This window comes from Hesperophylax consimilis, chromosome 25, assembly GCF_061612785.1.
Source record: "Hesperophylax consimilis isolate HC1 chromosome 25, BYU_Hcon_1.0, whole genome shotgun sequence".
In the NCBI taxonomy this organism is placed as follows: Eukaryota; Metazoa; Arthropoda; class Insecta; order Trichoptera; family Limnephilidae; genus Hesperophylax; species Hesperophylax consimilis.
This window is the reverse complement of record NC_142860.1, coordinates 22,862,928-22,879,396: the sequence shown is the minus strand read 5'-3', so window position 1 is coordinate 22,879,396 and position 16,469 is coordinate 22,862,928. Positions and strand designations below refer to the sequence as shown.

Genomic DNA, 16,469 nt, shown 5'->3' with positions numbered 1-16,469 from the left:
CATCATTTGTTGTCTATTATTGTTTTTCGAGCGATGTTCTTTCGAGCAGTTTGCTAAAATTATTATAGTGGTCACTTGCCAAATTAATGGTACCTAAAAATATGGAATAAACGGCGAAATCTATGTGGATTCTTCGGTTTTAAACCGCAGTAATCAGTTTTATTTGTTTCCATGTTAATATTTAGATATTTATGACACCATTCGCTCGAGTGGTTTTATAGCTTTATTACTAAAATAAAAAGGTTGCAATACGATATGTTATTATTATAAATAAACCTTTATATATTGTCTGTTCTGGCATATAGCAGATTGTTATTTCCAATAGTTTAATCCCTTCCTTTCTGTCCTATAAACTCTGTCACCAAGAGACGGGAAGTACTTCCAGTACCATTTCTGCAGCGCCACTCATAACAGGTTGCTAGTTTGCAATTCCGCGAAGTGCAATTCGCATTGGAGTTTTTTTCTTGCTGACAGAGAGAGGGAACGTCGAGGACACCGAGACCAAAGGACTTTCATTGTTCCAATTGTATCCTTTCAGAGTTCCATTCCGTTCCTCTTTCTAGATTTCATAGCCAAAAAATTAACTGCTGGAAATATTCCAAGAGCTATCGAAACAGAATCTATTAACTGCATCTAATTTAGATAAAAATTTGAAAATATCACATGTTTATTTCGTTTAAAATTTCATCGGTGTTTTCTATGAAGGGCAGCAAAAACGGACAGACAATAATTGTACAAGCAGACGAAATGCCGAACGGTCGAGTTAAAACAGGACTTCGCTACACTCAGTCAACAATGGTATACCTATTGTTGCTTAATGGAAATGTTTGAAAAACAAGTTTCTACGAAACAAAATTATTAAAATATACAAAATATTTTTATTATGTCAAAAATTTCAGAAAACGTGAAGTAATTTTTAAAAATATTATTATTCTTTATTTTGGCTTTCGCCCACTAGGGGTGATCTTGGCCATACCCAGTTAACATTTTTTTATTATTAACAAATACGACAAATGACAGAATATAAATATACATACGATTATACATCATAAATATACGTAAAATAAATATCTAAACCTAACATAAACATAATAAAATAGAAACCTGAACAAATGTATACAAATGAAAGTGAAAGAAATGTGATTTAAAGTCAGATGTTAAGGCCATTTTTATATATAAATTTTCCCAACAAATGGTAAATTTTAGTAGTGTTTAGACTAATAAGGCAGGGGAGGGAATTCAATATCAAGTTTTACCAATTCATGCATGAAGTTTGGAAATTGGTCATTGAGGTGACACTCAAAGAAATTATGGTCCAGAGTATCCTGTGACCCACAATCACAGTACGGCAAACTGACTATGTAGAACGTGGCAAGATGGCTAAGACAATAATTGTGACCCAGCCGCATTCGGGCTATGGAAGAAATATATTTTTTAGGCATGGCAGACATGGCAGTGTATTTTCTGAAACCAGAAGTAGAGTTTCAGCGCACATGTTGGCTTGACGTTTCCATTTCTCGTATTAACAAATCTACATACAAAAATTGAAAATGTCGGAGATTTTCATGTTACCGTGTTACGTTATACACCTTCCCGCCTGATGAGAAAAATACGTGTTAAATATTCATGTAATATGGCTTGTATTATTTGTACAGAGTTACAACGGGCATGTTTGGTATTTATTGTCAGTTCGTGAACTTTGCACTTTGGCTTGAAATTTTTTTATGTGATATCTTACAAGAGCTCCCCTGTCTGTACAGTGCAAAGGCAGGAGAGCTATGGTGCCATACGGTTGGGCAGCGTTTTGAGGCGGGTTAAGATAGGGGCTGTATGAAGGGCTTTAATAATGCGGGACTTGAAGAGGCTTAGATTATATGAAGGAGGAAAATCAGATTCCGGTAGCTCGTTCCACATTCGAGCAGTCTTCCAAATTTATTATGGCCTGTCAAAAACAAACATTGTCAATTTTAGGTATGATTAATTTACACTTAAAAATTACGACATCACACATTTCAATCATCGAATCATTAATAAATTAATTAAAATAAAATATTTTGTATTTCTTGGGCATTAAATATGTAACAATTTCCAGACATTTTTGTTTTATAGAGTTTTATTTTATAATGTACATTTGTTACTTAAAGTTTGATTACTTTAACGATGTCATTAACTACGTAGTTTTAAGATTGCTAGTTAATGACAGGGTTGTGTTCAAACGGTGTGTAAACCGGTAGCAATTTAAACAAAATATATGTAACAAATGTACTACATTGAAATAAAACTCAATAAAACAAAAAATACAATAAATAATTTTGATGCCCATTTAATGGCTTGTCTGAGTTGTTTCCACAATCGATTCCAATTTTCACTAAAAGTCAAAGCAAATTCAATTTATAGAGTTTATTGAATTGGAGAACATGAGCTGAATAGAGCCACAGGTAGTATCCATTTTCCTTCAGGCAGGGTAAAGTCAAGAATCTGAAAAATTTCCTGCTACGAAAACTGCTACCAAAGGTTAAGTAAATGTGACTTTGAAAGGTCAGTCTACCGAACACCCCAAGTCTTCAGGAGTTAAAAATCTTGTAAAGACTCCAACTATTTTACTGAGCTTTTTTCACAAAAGTTCTCCTGTCTGTGCTCTTCAGTTTAAAGCTAGGGGAATTATTTTGTTGTTACCCTATTAGAGACCGTCGGAAAAGGCTGATTGGAGAAAAGTTTCATCTGTCGGAGGTTATTTTCGTGCTGCTGACATCAGCTTGTTATAGAAAGTACATAGCTAAGCACGTTAGGGTGCTAAATGTTATGATTTGAATCCGAGCCTTACCCCTCGACCACGAAGAATCATCTTATCATCACCAAATTATCAATTTTGCGCCACTGCCAAAATTCGATATGGTTTTAATCTCCAATTTAAAATTCACCACAATATAATAACAATTGTTTTAATACTCAAAAATATCATTAATTTAATGAGGAGATCCAACCACCTGATTCTGACGATATCATAGTCAATATTATCCCTCATTCCCTCGGGCCACTAAGTACCATCCACCCCAATACATTCCGGCCATTAGCCTCCGATAGACCATCAAACGTGAAGACTTTAAATACGATTATATGTTTCGGATGGTCACACTGAAGCTTTTAGCAAACCCACTATCAAAACCGCACGTATTAATCCCATGAGAATGAACTATTTAAATTTTAAAGCTGGCCCCAATCGCAAAATCATTATTTTTTTCATCTTTATACGTCGTTACTAGATAGGTGATTTACTATGTGTCTGTCTCGCTAGAAAATCTTGAGTTGAGAGCAGACGCAGTTTAATATCCATACCCTTTAATATTGCTATTTTTCTTTTATTAATAATAATAATAACCTTTCATTTATATAGCTCAGTTTAGTTTCATTTCATGTCAAGTGCGCTTTATTAATTTAAACTTAAAAATAGTAATTTATTAGTACTGGTCATGTTTTTAAAATTATTCCTTAAATGTGCCTTATGCAATACAGATCTAATCTCGAGCAGAAGTTTCCAGACCTGACGCAACCAGATACAAAAATTGATGCCACTTTTTCCACTCTTCATAATTGTTTACGTTGTTCACTTATATTTTAAATTTTTGTAGAGCATTGAAATCATGTTTCACGTGCGGCTTTGACTAGTATTTGTAGCGATGGGCCATGACTCACTCAATTGAACGACGGCTCAATTGAACCGGAGCCATGAGCTCAGAGCGCTTACGCTCATCAGCAGTGATCGTGATTTTTGAGTGTGACAGAGTGCTGATAAATATGTTTGAAAAATTCGACATTATTGATGTTGTTTTTTCCGACGTTGTATGAAGTTTTTCAGCAAATTTCGGTTTGTTGTTTGTGATTTTTTTCCGGTTACAAGATGATGGCCGTTATGGTTTAGAAAAGATTATCTTTTCAAATGTGAAATCGTATTGTTTATTTACTCTCTCTTATTCGCATTTTTTAAAAATATTATGGTACCTACCTAACTGAAGAAAGTTTGTGAAAAGAAATGTCATTGAGTTAAAATAAATAAAAAAGTTACATAATATATGTGTTTTATTAGTTAAGTAGGAAGGTATTTAAGTACATTCTTACACATCTAATGATATCAAAGGTAATTTTGGTTTTGATTTGAAATAAAGAAAAATAGAAATATAATTTTTAATCATAACACGTGGTTTACTGTTCATAGAACTTTTAGTTAAAATATTCTGCTTATAACACTGCCTTTGCTTAACTGAAATAATAAAAAAATAACAAATCAATAATTACGATTGATAATGAAAAACATAAAACGTATTAATATTTCGGATCCATGTTCTGGAAAAAATGGCATTTTCAAACGGTCAATCGACACTTTGGTTATCTTCAAAGGGTTTCGCAAACCGTTATATGGATACCTATTATCTTTAATGTGCCCATTGCCCGAAGGAAGGTGTCCTAGTCTGCAAGTTGCCTTTGATAAATAAAATTAAGGATGAACACAAAACTGTTCAACTTTATAAATATTACGACTTACTAAGGGTACAAAAGGACTCTACCAAAGTGTTGTATATTCTTTATTTTATAGGTGTATTGTGATAGTTTATTGATGTATTCTATACAATCTTTTTAGAACGTAAGAAAAATATATATTTAAAATTCACAGACAACCCCACGTACACCCATCCATTGACCATTTTCTAGACACTCGACGTCCATCGAGTAATCAAATTGTATGACTTAAAATCAAAACAGCCCTTGCTCAAAGACAGTTTTCATCCTGAGGTTCAAATCCCAAAAAAGACCGAAAGAAAGAAAGAACAGAAATCTTTAAAAAAATTGAAATGCAATCATTCCAATCCACAGTTATGAAACATGGATATGAGGAAATCAAACATGAAGATGAGAAAATCAAACATAAATATAAGGAAATCAAACATGAAAATGTGGTCTACAAATATTAGTAGGAGGAAATCAACAAACACGAAGATGAGAAAATCAAACATGAAGATGAGGTCGACAAACATTATCATGAGGAAATCAATAAAAATGAAGATATGGAAATCAAACGTGAAGATGAGGTCGACAAACATTATTATTAGGAAAACAGCAAACATGAAGACGAGGAAATTAAAAATGTGCATGAGGAAAACAAACTTGAAGATTAGAAAATCAAACATGAAGATGATGAAATCAAACATGAAGATGTGGTCTATAAACATTAATATGAGAAAATAACAAATAAGAAGATTGGGAAATCAAAAAATTAGATTTAACGACCCCAGATTTGAATCCCCAGGGAAGACTGTAAATTAAACTTCCTTATTTTGGTTGTCTATGATATGCGTTAGTTATTCCTACGTTAAATCTGGTTCAGTGAAATTTGCTTTGAATTTAAGTGTCAATTTTTCAAATTAGCGATAAAGTATATTTGTTAGTAATTAATAAAAAAAAAACAAAAATTATAATTTATTATTCTCTTCACGACATTATTAATAAAGTAAATCTTTACTCCTTCGTCTACACGTTCTTCGTATGTAAGTTAAATATTGGTTTCTAGATTTAGAGAGGATATTTGCGTGCTTTATCTGCATTGATTTTCAGTAGGTATCTATTTTTCTTGAATTGTTCCTTAAATGCTGAAAATCGTGACCCACCCTACAACAACTCTGTTGAATGAGACTCCACCACTCCGCGGACTTCCAGACCCCTGTGGCATTAACTGACCTTATTTTTTTTTGTATTTTCAGGTACCTGGCGACTGGGCTGGGTACTCTGTGACATCTGGATCTCCATGGACGTGCTGCTCTGCACGGCCTCTATCCTATCTCTGTGTGCCATCAGCGTGGACCGCTACCTCGCCGTGACGCAGCCCCTCAAGTACTCCAGGAGGCGGAGATCCAAGCGCCTGGCACTGCTCATGATCCTCGCCGTATGGGCAGTGGCACTGGCCATCACGAGCCCGCCCATGCTGGGATGGTCAGTATAGTATTATTAAAATAACTAAATACCCCAATGGCCGCCCAAATTGGAATCGATAGTGTCCTGCTATGTACGCTATAATCCCTTTGTTGGCCATTTTCATCCGTCCGCCAACGCCCCATTTTTGAGTTTGAAGAATCATTCAATGAGTAACTAAAACCTTCGCCACAGGTCACTCCAATTGGTTTGCAATTGGACTTAACAGGGTGCCAGAGTTAACGAAGCGGATGCATCTGCCCACCAACGGCGTGGCGTGCCGTACCGGATCGGAAGAGGCCGGTTGATGGAAGCCATTTAACCTTTTTAGCCTGGCTCATTCGACCCATCACCTTGGACCGTAGTAGAAGAGATGGAGTCATACGTCTGTCACTCCCAAACATACTGACACTCAAATTCATACACAACCTTCACACCTTTCATCTTCAAAGAACTTTCTTTACCATCTTTCCTTAATTAAGAGAACCCTCCACATAGCATCCAAATAAGAGCATAAACATTGTGTTGAGATAAGTAAATACTACAATGGGACGTTCGCTCATTTCAAGGCGTTCCTTTGATAGTAGCTGGTCCCTTGTTGGAGTTCTTTGGGATCGTCCTGGGTGTATAAACCTTCTTCTCATCTAGGCGTGTTCATCTTCTTCAATTCCTAGAGTTGTTGGTATTTTCAACTCTCAACACCTGCACGTGTCTCGTAAGGTTACAGCATCTTCTGAATTATAATCCCAGAATTCGAACCATCCATGAACACTTCAGATTATTCATCATTGACATGTATCTGTGCTCAATGTTTCATAATTGTTTAGCGAAAAATGTTTGCGGATTACAATTTTAGATTTGCTCTAAGAATGATTTTTAGTGAGCCTTTTAGTCTACTTGAAAAATTCTCAATTCCACTCTTACGCTTATCCACAGTAAAACGGAACTGCGTACATTGTAAATTCCTGTCAGTTGTAAGAGAATTATTGGTTTCCGCTGGCAAATATGCCAGGTTTAGGAATCTACACCAAATGTCAATAGATCGTTGACAAGTCAAGCAAATAGAACATCCATTGCTTCTTAAAATACTTGGCAGGAAACAAATCCATTAGACAGCATAGAGCTACAATTATAGGCGCTACTGCGTAATAATATCTCGTCGAAACTTGTTCCACTATTAGAACGTGATAAGCGGTGCGAGAGCGTTGGGAGAGTTGGAGGTCGGTTGGAGGTAAAAAAGTGGAACCTTTTTTTTCCTTCGTGTCTCACCTAAATATAATACATCAATGTAAGCTAGCAATTCGTGACTTTTCAGGAGTTAAAGTGTCTCTGGAATTTAAAGGAGGTTTGGCTGATTAGAGATTGGAGATTGTTTTATTAGCAGTATAGATACTAGCGCGAACCCGTGAAAAATCACGGGATGTTAGAATTGTAGGATTTTTTAAAGTTGAAAGTATTTATAAAATATTTGTGCCGGGATTATAGCCCACAAAAACAAATCTTGTCAATTTTCTTCATAATATAAATAAATATTTTTGTTGCCAAATAATAATTAGACAGACGACCAGAATTATTACCTGACTACTGAAAATTGCAAGACAGTGATTTAGATTTAAATCTGTCAAACATTTAAACAGAAGAAATACACATTTTAATTAAATAATTATTAATTATTGAAATGATTTTAGTCTACTTTATCGCGTGACTGATTGAATTTATACTTATCAGTTCCAATATTGAAAATTATAAATTCATCGTATTTGAATAATTTTACGCGTAACTAGGAATACAATTTCAAATCACGCATGCACCCATGCACCGACAACCAAGATATAGGGGAAGACGCCGTACTTCATGGCTCACCCAGTGGTTCCGGGATGGAGTCTGCTGTCTGCAGGATGAAGATGACTTGATGATATTCAGGCAGATCAATCGTTGAATTTTTACTTATATTTGTTTTTATATATCAAAGTCTGTTGATTTTTCGAATTTACTGAAATTACTTGCAGTTACTCTTTTATGTTAGCTGCAATTTATAACTTCTAACCTTGTAACTTAAGGCGAATGCTAAATCACTATTTTGATTAACCTCATGTAGGTATGTAGATACTTCACACTATCAGACAGGGACAGGCGATTGAGTAACAGGTAATATGTTTCTGCGGAGGAATGCAGAAATATATGCTAAAGGAGATGCATATGATTGCGTCAAACATTACAATATTGTGTAAAAATATGAGCAATTTACCAACAATAATGAAGCATTAAAAGACAATAACAAATTAATCATACGTGATGATTAAGATTCTAAAACTCAACCTGCCAACTGAAAGTTAAATTACACATTTATGTTTTGTACGCCTAATTTAAAATTATCCAAATTTTAATTTATGTTTCGCTTGTTTTAGTTAGAAATAATCCTCTATCCAATGTCGGCTTCTAAAATTCCAAATAAACCTGTCCCGATAAAGTCACCAACAAAAACAAGAAACACAGAATCCTTATAAATTATTTCAGATTTAATCTGACTATTCCGCAGCTTAAGATTCCCGTTGGCTGGTAGTTTGTTTTGTTTTAAGTTAACTTTCTTTTAAAATACTTTGATTGCCTCTAACCGTTTTCTTCGTTCAGTCATAGCGGGGAAAAGTTTTCAGTTCCGAAGCAAAATTCGTCATTCGTTTAATTCCGCATTTTAATCTAAGGAATTTCGGAAACTTAGTTTGATTCACTTTACAAATTTATGGCCAGCAATGTTTTTACGTCAGGCAATCTTTTTAAGATAAATATAGGTTGAGTAAGTTAGTCTTCTGCTTTTTGTTTACTAATATTTTTTCTGCGCCTATACACTGTATGAATTACAAATGTTTTGTTTTCTTGTCATTATTTATTTGTGGATTTATATAAATTTTCTTATCTTATTTCATTAATCTTAAATTGAAACACACGTTTTTTGATTGGCAACACTACGCTTTAATGTCAGACAAAAATACTTATTCGACGATTCTGATTTCGATAGTATTTTAGAAGGCATGTGTGTCATTTTTGAAGGGACGTGTGTCAAAAAAAAATAACAGAGGATGTGGTTTTCGAAGAGGATTAATTCACCATAATTTATATGTACCTTTACAAAGAAAAATCACAATTGAAAATTTATTAAGAATCTCTTCAAATTATTGGTAATTCCGGTTAAACACGGGATATCATGCTCTACGAAAAAAATTTCAGGTCTTTAAATTAGGTGTATATTATCATGATGCCGGAACACGTCTTCATGAAAATCAGAATATTTTTTGCACCACAACTAAAATTCTCTGTTTCTTCATTATATATTATTAAGGCAAAACGATAAAACGTTCTTAAATAATTAATGTTTTAGTAATAAAGCCTGAGACCCAAAATTTATTTCTTTCTGTGTACAATTATACACAAACCCAAAACAACCTTATACAAATTTTTGATAAAATGGAACAATGTAACACTATTTTTTTTCAACCGGTTTCGGAACAACAGTTCCTTTTGCAGGTCAAAATATGTAAATAATAACTATACAAAATGATCCAACTTAACAAGATAATATTACAAAATTATGGGTGAACATATTGTATTAGGTGTTAAAGTGGGGGTGGAGGCGTAACCAGGGATTAGTGAAGAGTGGTGGGAGGAGATAGAACGAACGATGAATGCATACATATCTGAGGTGGAGCTATAAAGAATATGTTTTGTTTGTTTAATAGACTCATCATTATTAAGGGATTTCTTCAATTCTATAGCTTCTAAGATATCCAAGCGATTTCCATTGTTATTAATATTGAGAGTATTTGCATTGATTAGCGAAATCAGAGTAATTATTATTATTAATACACCTCAATAGAACTTCAATAGACTTGCCATAAGAAGATAGACTCAAGGAACTAAGAATACCAACGTTAAAAGAAATAAGAGAAAGGGGTGACTAGATTGAGACTTTCAAAATAGTTGCCCTGTTAAACTTATTGCATAATCAGAAATGAGTGCATCAACAGAATGCTACCTGTTCATTAAGTTACAATAATAATTATATTAGAAGGAAGATTTTCAACACATTCATTTATTTATTAATTGTTTCTTTATATGCGGTATCATTTTTTACATTAAAATTTTAACCTCACTAGGACTAGCCTGTTTCGAAGTTAATAATTTAAAAAAATAATAAAAGTAAAACAAAATAATAAATATATATTGAAAGAACAATATTGTTTCATAAATAATGGGTATCTACTAAGCTGAAGGAACCTATTTCAATAAAGTAGTAAACATTGCATAAACAATGGGTACCTACTAAGCTGAAGGAACCTATTTCAATAAACTAGTAAACATTGCATAAACAATGGGTACCTACTAAGCTAAAGGAACCTATTTCAATAAAGTAGTAAGCATTGCATAAATAATACGTACCTCCTAATCTGAAGGAACCTATTTCAATAAAGTAGTAAACATTATATAAGTAATGGTTACCTTCTAAGCTGAAGGAACCCATTTCAATAAAGTAGTAAGCATTGCATAAATAATGGGTATCTACTAAGATGAAGGAACCTATTTCAAAAGTAGTAAGCATGTAGGGTGACCATGTGAAATAATATAGTTATATAATTTATTAATTTAGCACAAGGGTAGGGAAAAATATATACTATTGCATTATTTTGACATAACTACTGCTATTCAACTTTCATATAACAACTTCCCGTACTAATTTTTTGAACATTTTATATATTTTTTTAGCATTAACATATTGTGATGAAAGGACCATTAATCCTCCTTTAATTTGATTTTCATCTGTGCCATTACACTTTTGTTTCGTTTCATTAAATTGTAATGGTAGCCACAAAGTTACATTTAATACTATACAATTATTTAAGCCTAACCAATAGAGTTGGCAGTATTCTGACACACGATGAAGCAAATATTATATCACGAATTTTTTTATAAATAATCTTATTTATGACGTAAAGAATTTGCTCATGTAATATTCTCACTACCAGATCCTCATTTTTTTTCTCGGAAGGATCTTTATTGTTTTATTATTTAAATAAATTCACTACATATTCTCATTTTGTATTCTTTCATTTCGGATAAATTATTAAACACAGTAGTTGGTAATTGCCATAACACAACGGTAAATAGTTTTTGAACTTTAGATTTCACAGAAGGCATGATCTTCATTCATTTTGTAGTACTTACACATTTTTACCATGCAAACAACAAAATTTTTTGACGTATTTCATTCAATCTCTACATGTACCTACTTAAAAGTAATACTAAGAGAACCCAGTAAAGACTCGACCAAATCTCGGGTACTTTTCTACATAGGACCACAGAGAAAAAGAGTTTTGTTAATTTATTAAGAATCTCTTCAAATTATTTGTAATCCGATTAAAAACAGAATTGCAAGCCCTTAGCGAATGAATTGATAGGTTTCCTGGTAAACTGTTAGTAAAATACGAATGTATTATCATAATGTCGGAAGACATGTTCATAAAAATCCTAATATGTTCGCAAATGCAGGTGCATGAACGCGTGTTTGGATGTATTATGAATTTACTTAAAGTTTATCAGGAAACGACCTGCAATCCCGCTTATAACCGGATCACCAAATAATTTGAAGAGATTCTTTACACAGTACCAAAACTTGATTATTAGATTGTGGAAAATAAATTATTTTTGCCACAAATCTTTATTTTTTACAAATCAACGGAAATTATATATTTCTGATTTTGATTGCAATGTACTTCTGTTGAGAGTGCAAAGGATCGTCTTCAGATGTAAATCAGGTTATTTTTTAAACAAACACGTTGCTCTTATTACAACACTATGTATTTGATTATCGATACAATAGTGAATATCTACAAGCCACAGTGCAGCTAATCTATTCGGAGATATCTTCAGGATTTTGTATGAAATAAATTGGTCTTCTATTTAAACATAGATATGCTAATATTATCATTGAATACAATCTCATTCGTAGCCTACTTATTAGCATAAAATTTTGTTTTTAAATGTTTGAAATGTCAAAATATTACCTCACGACAGGAAAATGAAAAACTCAGTTACATGTTAAGCATTTTTATTTCAGCAAGACGATAAGTTAAATATACAGATTAAATCATTGATGAATAAGGTAGAACGATGAAATTCTACCTTGCATGATATAATCACAATCCAGTACTGCCTCACAATAGGCACATTCCTGTCAGGAACACGGATACTTTCTGAAAAAGAAAAAAGATTAATTTCTGCATTGAAGTTAAATTCAGGCTGTTAAATTTTAGCAAATTAGGAACAAAACACAGAGAGATTCTCACCTGTTTACAAATACGTGTTATATTTTGTGTTAGAGATGTCAAGATTAAGCGTTGGCAACGCGTTATTTCATAATGGACCACTCGGCCTCTTGTTTCCGATTGATAAATGAGAGTCACAACTGACGGACGTCTCTTTTATCTTCGTATGTCAAATCAAGACGTTTAAATATCCGTACATTAATGTGAACGATTTTAAATCGCCATTAAAATACATTATTTAGCTTCACCGGAGACAAATAGATGTCCTTATCGTTAATAAACTTATATGAAGTGTTTTTAAAATAATGTATGCGTAAAGGATGTCCATCTGATTTTTTTTTACATTTAACTCCACAAACAAAGCCCTGAGGAAAGTGATTTCCCTCAGGGTACCTATATACCAACTTTGGGAATACTAAAGAGTGGGTATTTTTATGGAAAGTAAGAATATGAAGTTCTGGGAAGAAAAAAATAATGAAGGGTGGGTTGGAATCTGGAGGCAGTATCTCCAGGAATAATGGACGTATGATTCTATCTCTCCCAATGTGGTGCAAGACAATGAGTCGACAGAGTCCGGCTGGAAAAGGTCTCCCTCAATCGACCTCTTCTGATCCGGCCCGCAACGGAGCTGGTGGGTGGAAGCCTTATCCATCAAGTACATCTAAATAACTTTCTTGATTTCCAGGTATCTGCGTTGTGACTAGTAACAAAATAACTATGTATCTGCTTGTTTACCAGTGACTAAATAACGTCCCCTGTTTCCAGGTACGAGATTGAGCGAGGGGAATGCCGCTACAACCAGAACCCAGGCTACGTGGTATTCTCCACAATGGGATCCTTCTTCATCCCCATGGTGGTCATGCTGTACGTGTACCAGTGACTAAATAACTGCCCCTGTTTCCAGGTACGAGATTGAGCGAGGAAAATGCCGCTACAACCAGAACCCAGGCTACGTGGTATTCTCCGCTATGGGATCCTTCTTCATCCCCATGGTGGTCATGCTGTACGTGTACAAGTGACTAAATAACGTCCCCTGTTTCCAGGTACGAGATTGAGCGAGGAGAATGCCGCTACAACCAGAACCCAGGCTACGTGGTATTCTCCACCATGGGATCCTTCTTCATCCCCATGGTGGTCATGCTGTACGTGTACCAGTGACTAAATAACTGCCCCTGTTTCCAGGTACGAGATTGAGCGAGGAAAATGCCGCTACAACCAGAACCCAGGCTACGTGGTATTCTCCGCTATGGGATCCTTCTTCATCCCCATGGTGGTCATGCCGTACGTGTACCAGTGACTAAATAACGTCCCCTGTTTCCAGGTACGAGATTGAGCGAGGAGAATGCCGCTACAACCAGAACCCAGACTACGTGGTATTCTCCGCCATGGGATCCTTCTTCATCCCCATGGTGGTCATGCTGTACGTGTACCAATGACTAAATAACGTCCCCTGTTTCCAGGTACGAGATTGAGCGAGGAGAATGCCGCTACAACCAGAACCCAGGCTACGTGGTATTCTCCGCCATGGGATCCTTCTTCATCCCCATGGTGGTCATGCTGTACGTGTACCAGTGACTAAATAACGTCCCCTGTTTCCAGGTACGAGATTGAGCGAGGAGAATGCCGCTACAACCAGAACCCAGGCTACGTGGTATTCTCCGCCATGGGATCCTTCTTTATCCCCATGGTGGTCATGCTGTATGTGTACGTCAGGATATCCTGTGTGGTGGCTAGGAGGCACCAGCAGCTGTCTTCCACGACAATCAAAGGTCCCAAGGTAACTAAATTCTTTACTATAATATTTTTTTCTAACCACTGATGGGTATCTAAGGCAGAATGTCTCTTTTAGGCGCTTATGGGTATTTACTGTGTTACACGGCCAGTTTTTTTCTTTTAAGTATATTTTATTTAGTTATAAAATCTAACATTTTATATCTAATTTTAAAACTACTCTAAAATATTCTATTACCTACGCACTAGTATTTAAACTTCACAACATTGAGACATATCCCTCGAAAAATTGAAGATTTAAAAGATTTTCCTTAACATTTAAAAGGAGCTCATTCGACATTTTGAAACCTTTTAAAAAAATATTGTATTGTGTTGCCGATAAATTTGTCTTAGGAAGTCTAAAATCGTTGCAGCTTCTCGTAGGATAGCCATGGACACTATTAATACTGACACCTTTAAACATATTATCTGATAACATTTTATTTTTTATTTTGTATTGTACCTATATATAAATATTAGGGTATTATAGATCAAACATTGCCACACACTTAGAATATTGAGTTCGCGTTGCATCGTTTTTATCCTAGTATATCTGCTATAGCACAATATAAACCTCATACCTCTGTTCTGAATTATTTCAATTCTTTTAACATTTTGCGTTTTATAACTCAAAAAATACACCTGTGCAGTAGTTCCGGTGGGATGCTACAGTGGCATCAGTTCAATCTAGAATTTCAGACTGTGAACCACAGTAGACCTACATTCGTGATAATTATAATTTGAACTTGGATAGTCAGAAGGCGAATGTCCTAAATTAGCGGTAGGATGGTATTTATATACGTCTAATCCTCTTTGTTAACGACAGTTCTGCATTGTGATCTAAGATATCATAGGTATTATTTTATTCACTTTTGGTTCTAAGGATGTCTAAAAACAGGTGATTTGTAATTTAGTATAATGATGTGTACCTACTTATAGGACCGTTGATTGTGAAATTTTGTGTACGAATGACCGCTGCAAATACGTTGCAAAGAAAGGGAGAAAGGACTCACCATGTATTTGAAGCAAAATTATCGAATTCATCCGGTTGATCTTCATTTGCGAAAGAGTCGATTAGAGGTTCACTATGTAAATGACACGCGCGGCATTCACAAAAAAGCAGGCGGCAAACTTCTTTAGGCGAGTGTTTGTTTTTGCGGAAAGGCGATTAGCGAAATTGCGTGGTTCAGCGGTAGGATGTGAAGAAATCGGCGAGCGAACGAGAACACACGAGCGATGAGATTTTTTTTTTATTGACCCCACACAGGAGACCCTGAGAATAAATTCTTCCTCAGGGCCTACATCAGTTTGGGAGGCTGTATGGACGATGTTTTTTAAAGAAAGGAAGGAGAAGAAGTTCTGGGAAGGCAAAGGGTATAAGGGTTGGGTAGGAATCAGTCTGTCCAGAAGTGACGGACATATAAATATATACCTCCCACTGCAGCGCAAGGTCTTCCCAAACCAGCCTCTTCCGATCTGGCACGCCACGCAGCTGGGGGGAAGGCGCATCCCGAACACACCTCACCCCATGAACCAAACCTTAATCTACGGTAGAGGTCTAATAAATGGTACACCCCCAAATATTATATGTAGGATGTATATGATGAATGACGGGTGACAAAGATTACGCCAATATCATCTCAAATTACAGCGGTTTTGTATGTGTAAATGAGAAGTGTATTGTGTAAATAGCGTAACCAACAGAAAAAAACCATAGATCTTTTAAAATTATTTTCTACATAAGCAAGTGTAATTTTCTAAAAGAATTTTTATATTTTCGTAGTAAATAATACCTCTCGTGATTTTTTTTAATATTCACTTACGCAAGTAATAATGCGGATTAGGAATTATGTTACTCATAATATAAATTTAATAATATCAGGTACATTCAACAACCTACACAAATAAAGTTATAAAGTGCCTTTGATTGACCCGTAGTTTATTTTGACAGAATTGCGTTTAATTCTTAAGCAAAATAATACAAGTAAACACTTAAATGTGACATTTAGGGCCCTCAAACAAAGTTTATCTTTTTTCTGTCGTAGTTAAAGCACGTAATGTCAATATTTTGAAAGCTTTGACTACGAATCTATTCAATTTTGGGCGTTGATTTATTAACAGAATTACAAGAAAAAACTCAATCTTTCACTGACCTTTCAAAGCTAGACTTGTTTTTTTTTCCTTTCTATTCAATATAGATAGATATTACTTTTTTTAAGATTTTGCATATATTTAATACCTACTTAAATATTATAATTTGACGTTTTACTTGTTAAGTTATTCCAAAAATAAAAAAAATATTTATCCTAGACTTGCAGAAAAAGTCAATAGATGTCGCACATTGAAATAAAAGAAAACATATTTACTAAAGACACTGTCTAGATAGCATTTAGTTCGGGTTGAATTTTGCGATCATACATA

At 34.6% G+C, this 16,469-nt stretch overlaps 1 protein-coding gene across 1 annotated transcript in view; it reads left to right on the top strand.

Annotated features, from left to right (window-relative positions):
• The window catches only part of LOC149411690 (uncharacterized), a 139,190-nt gene that overhangs the window by 99,342 nt on the left and 23,379 nt on the right, over window positions 1-16,469 (top strand). The window contains exons 2-3 of the mRNA XM_089646720.1: window positions 5,754-5,982; window positions 13,878-14,055. Coding sequence (XP_089502846.1) covers window positions 5,754-5,982; window positions 13,878-14,055 — 407 coding nt within the window. The remainder of the gene's footprint in view (window positions 1-5,753; window positions 5,983-13,877; window positions 14,056-16,469) is intronic.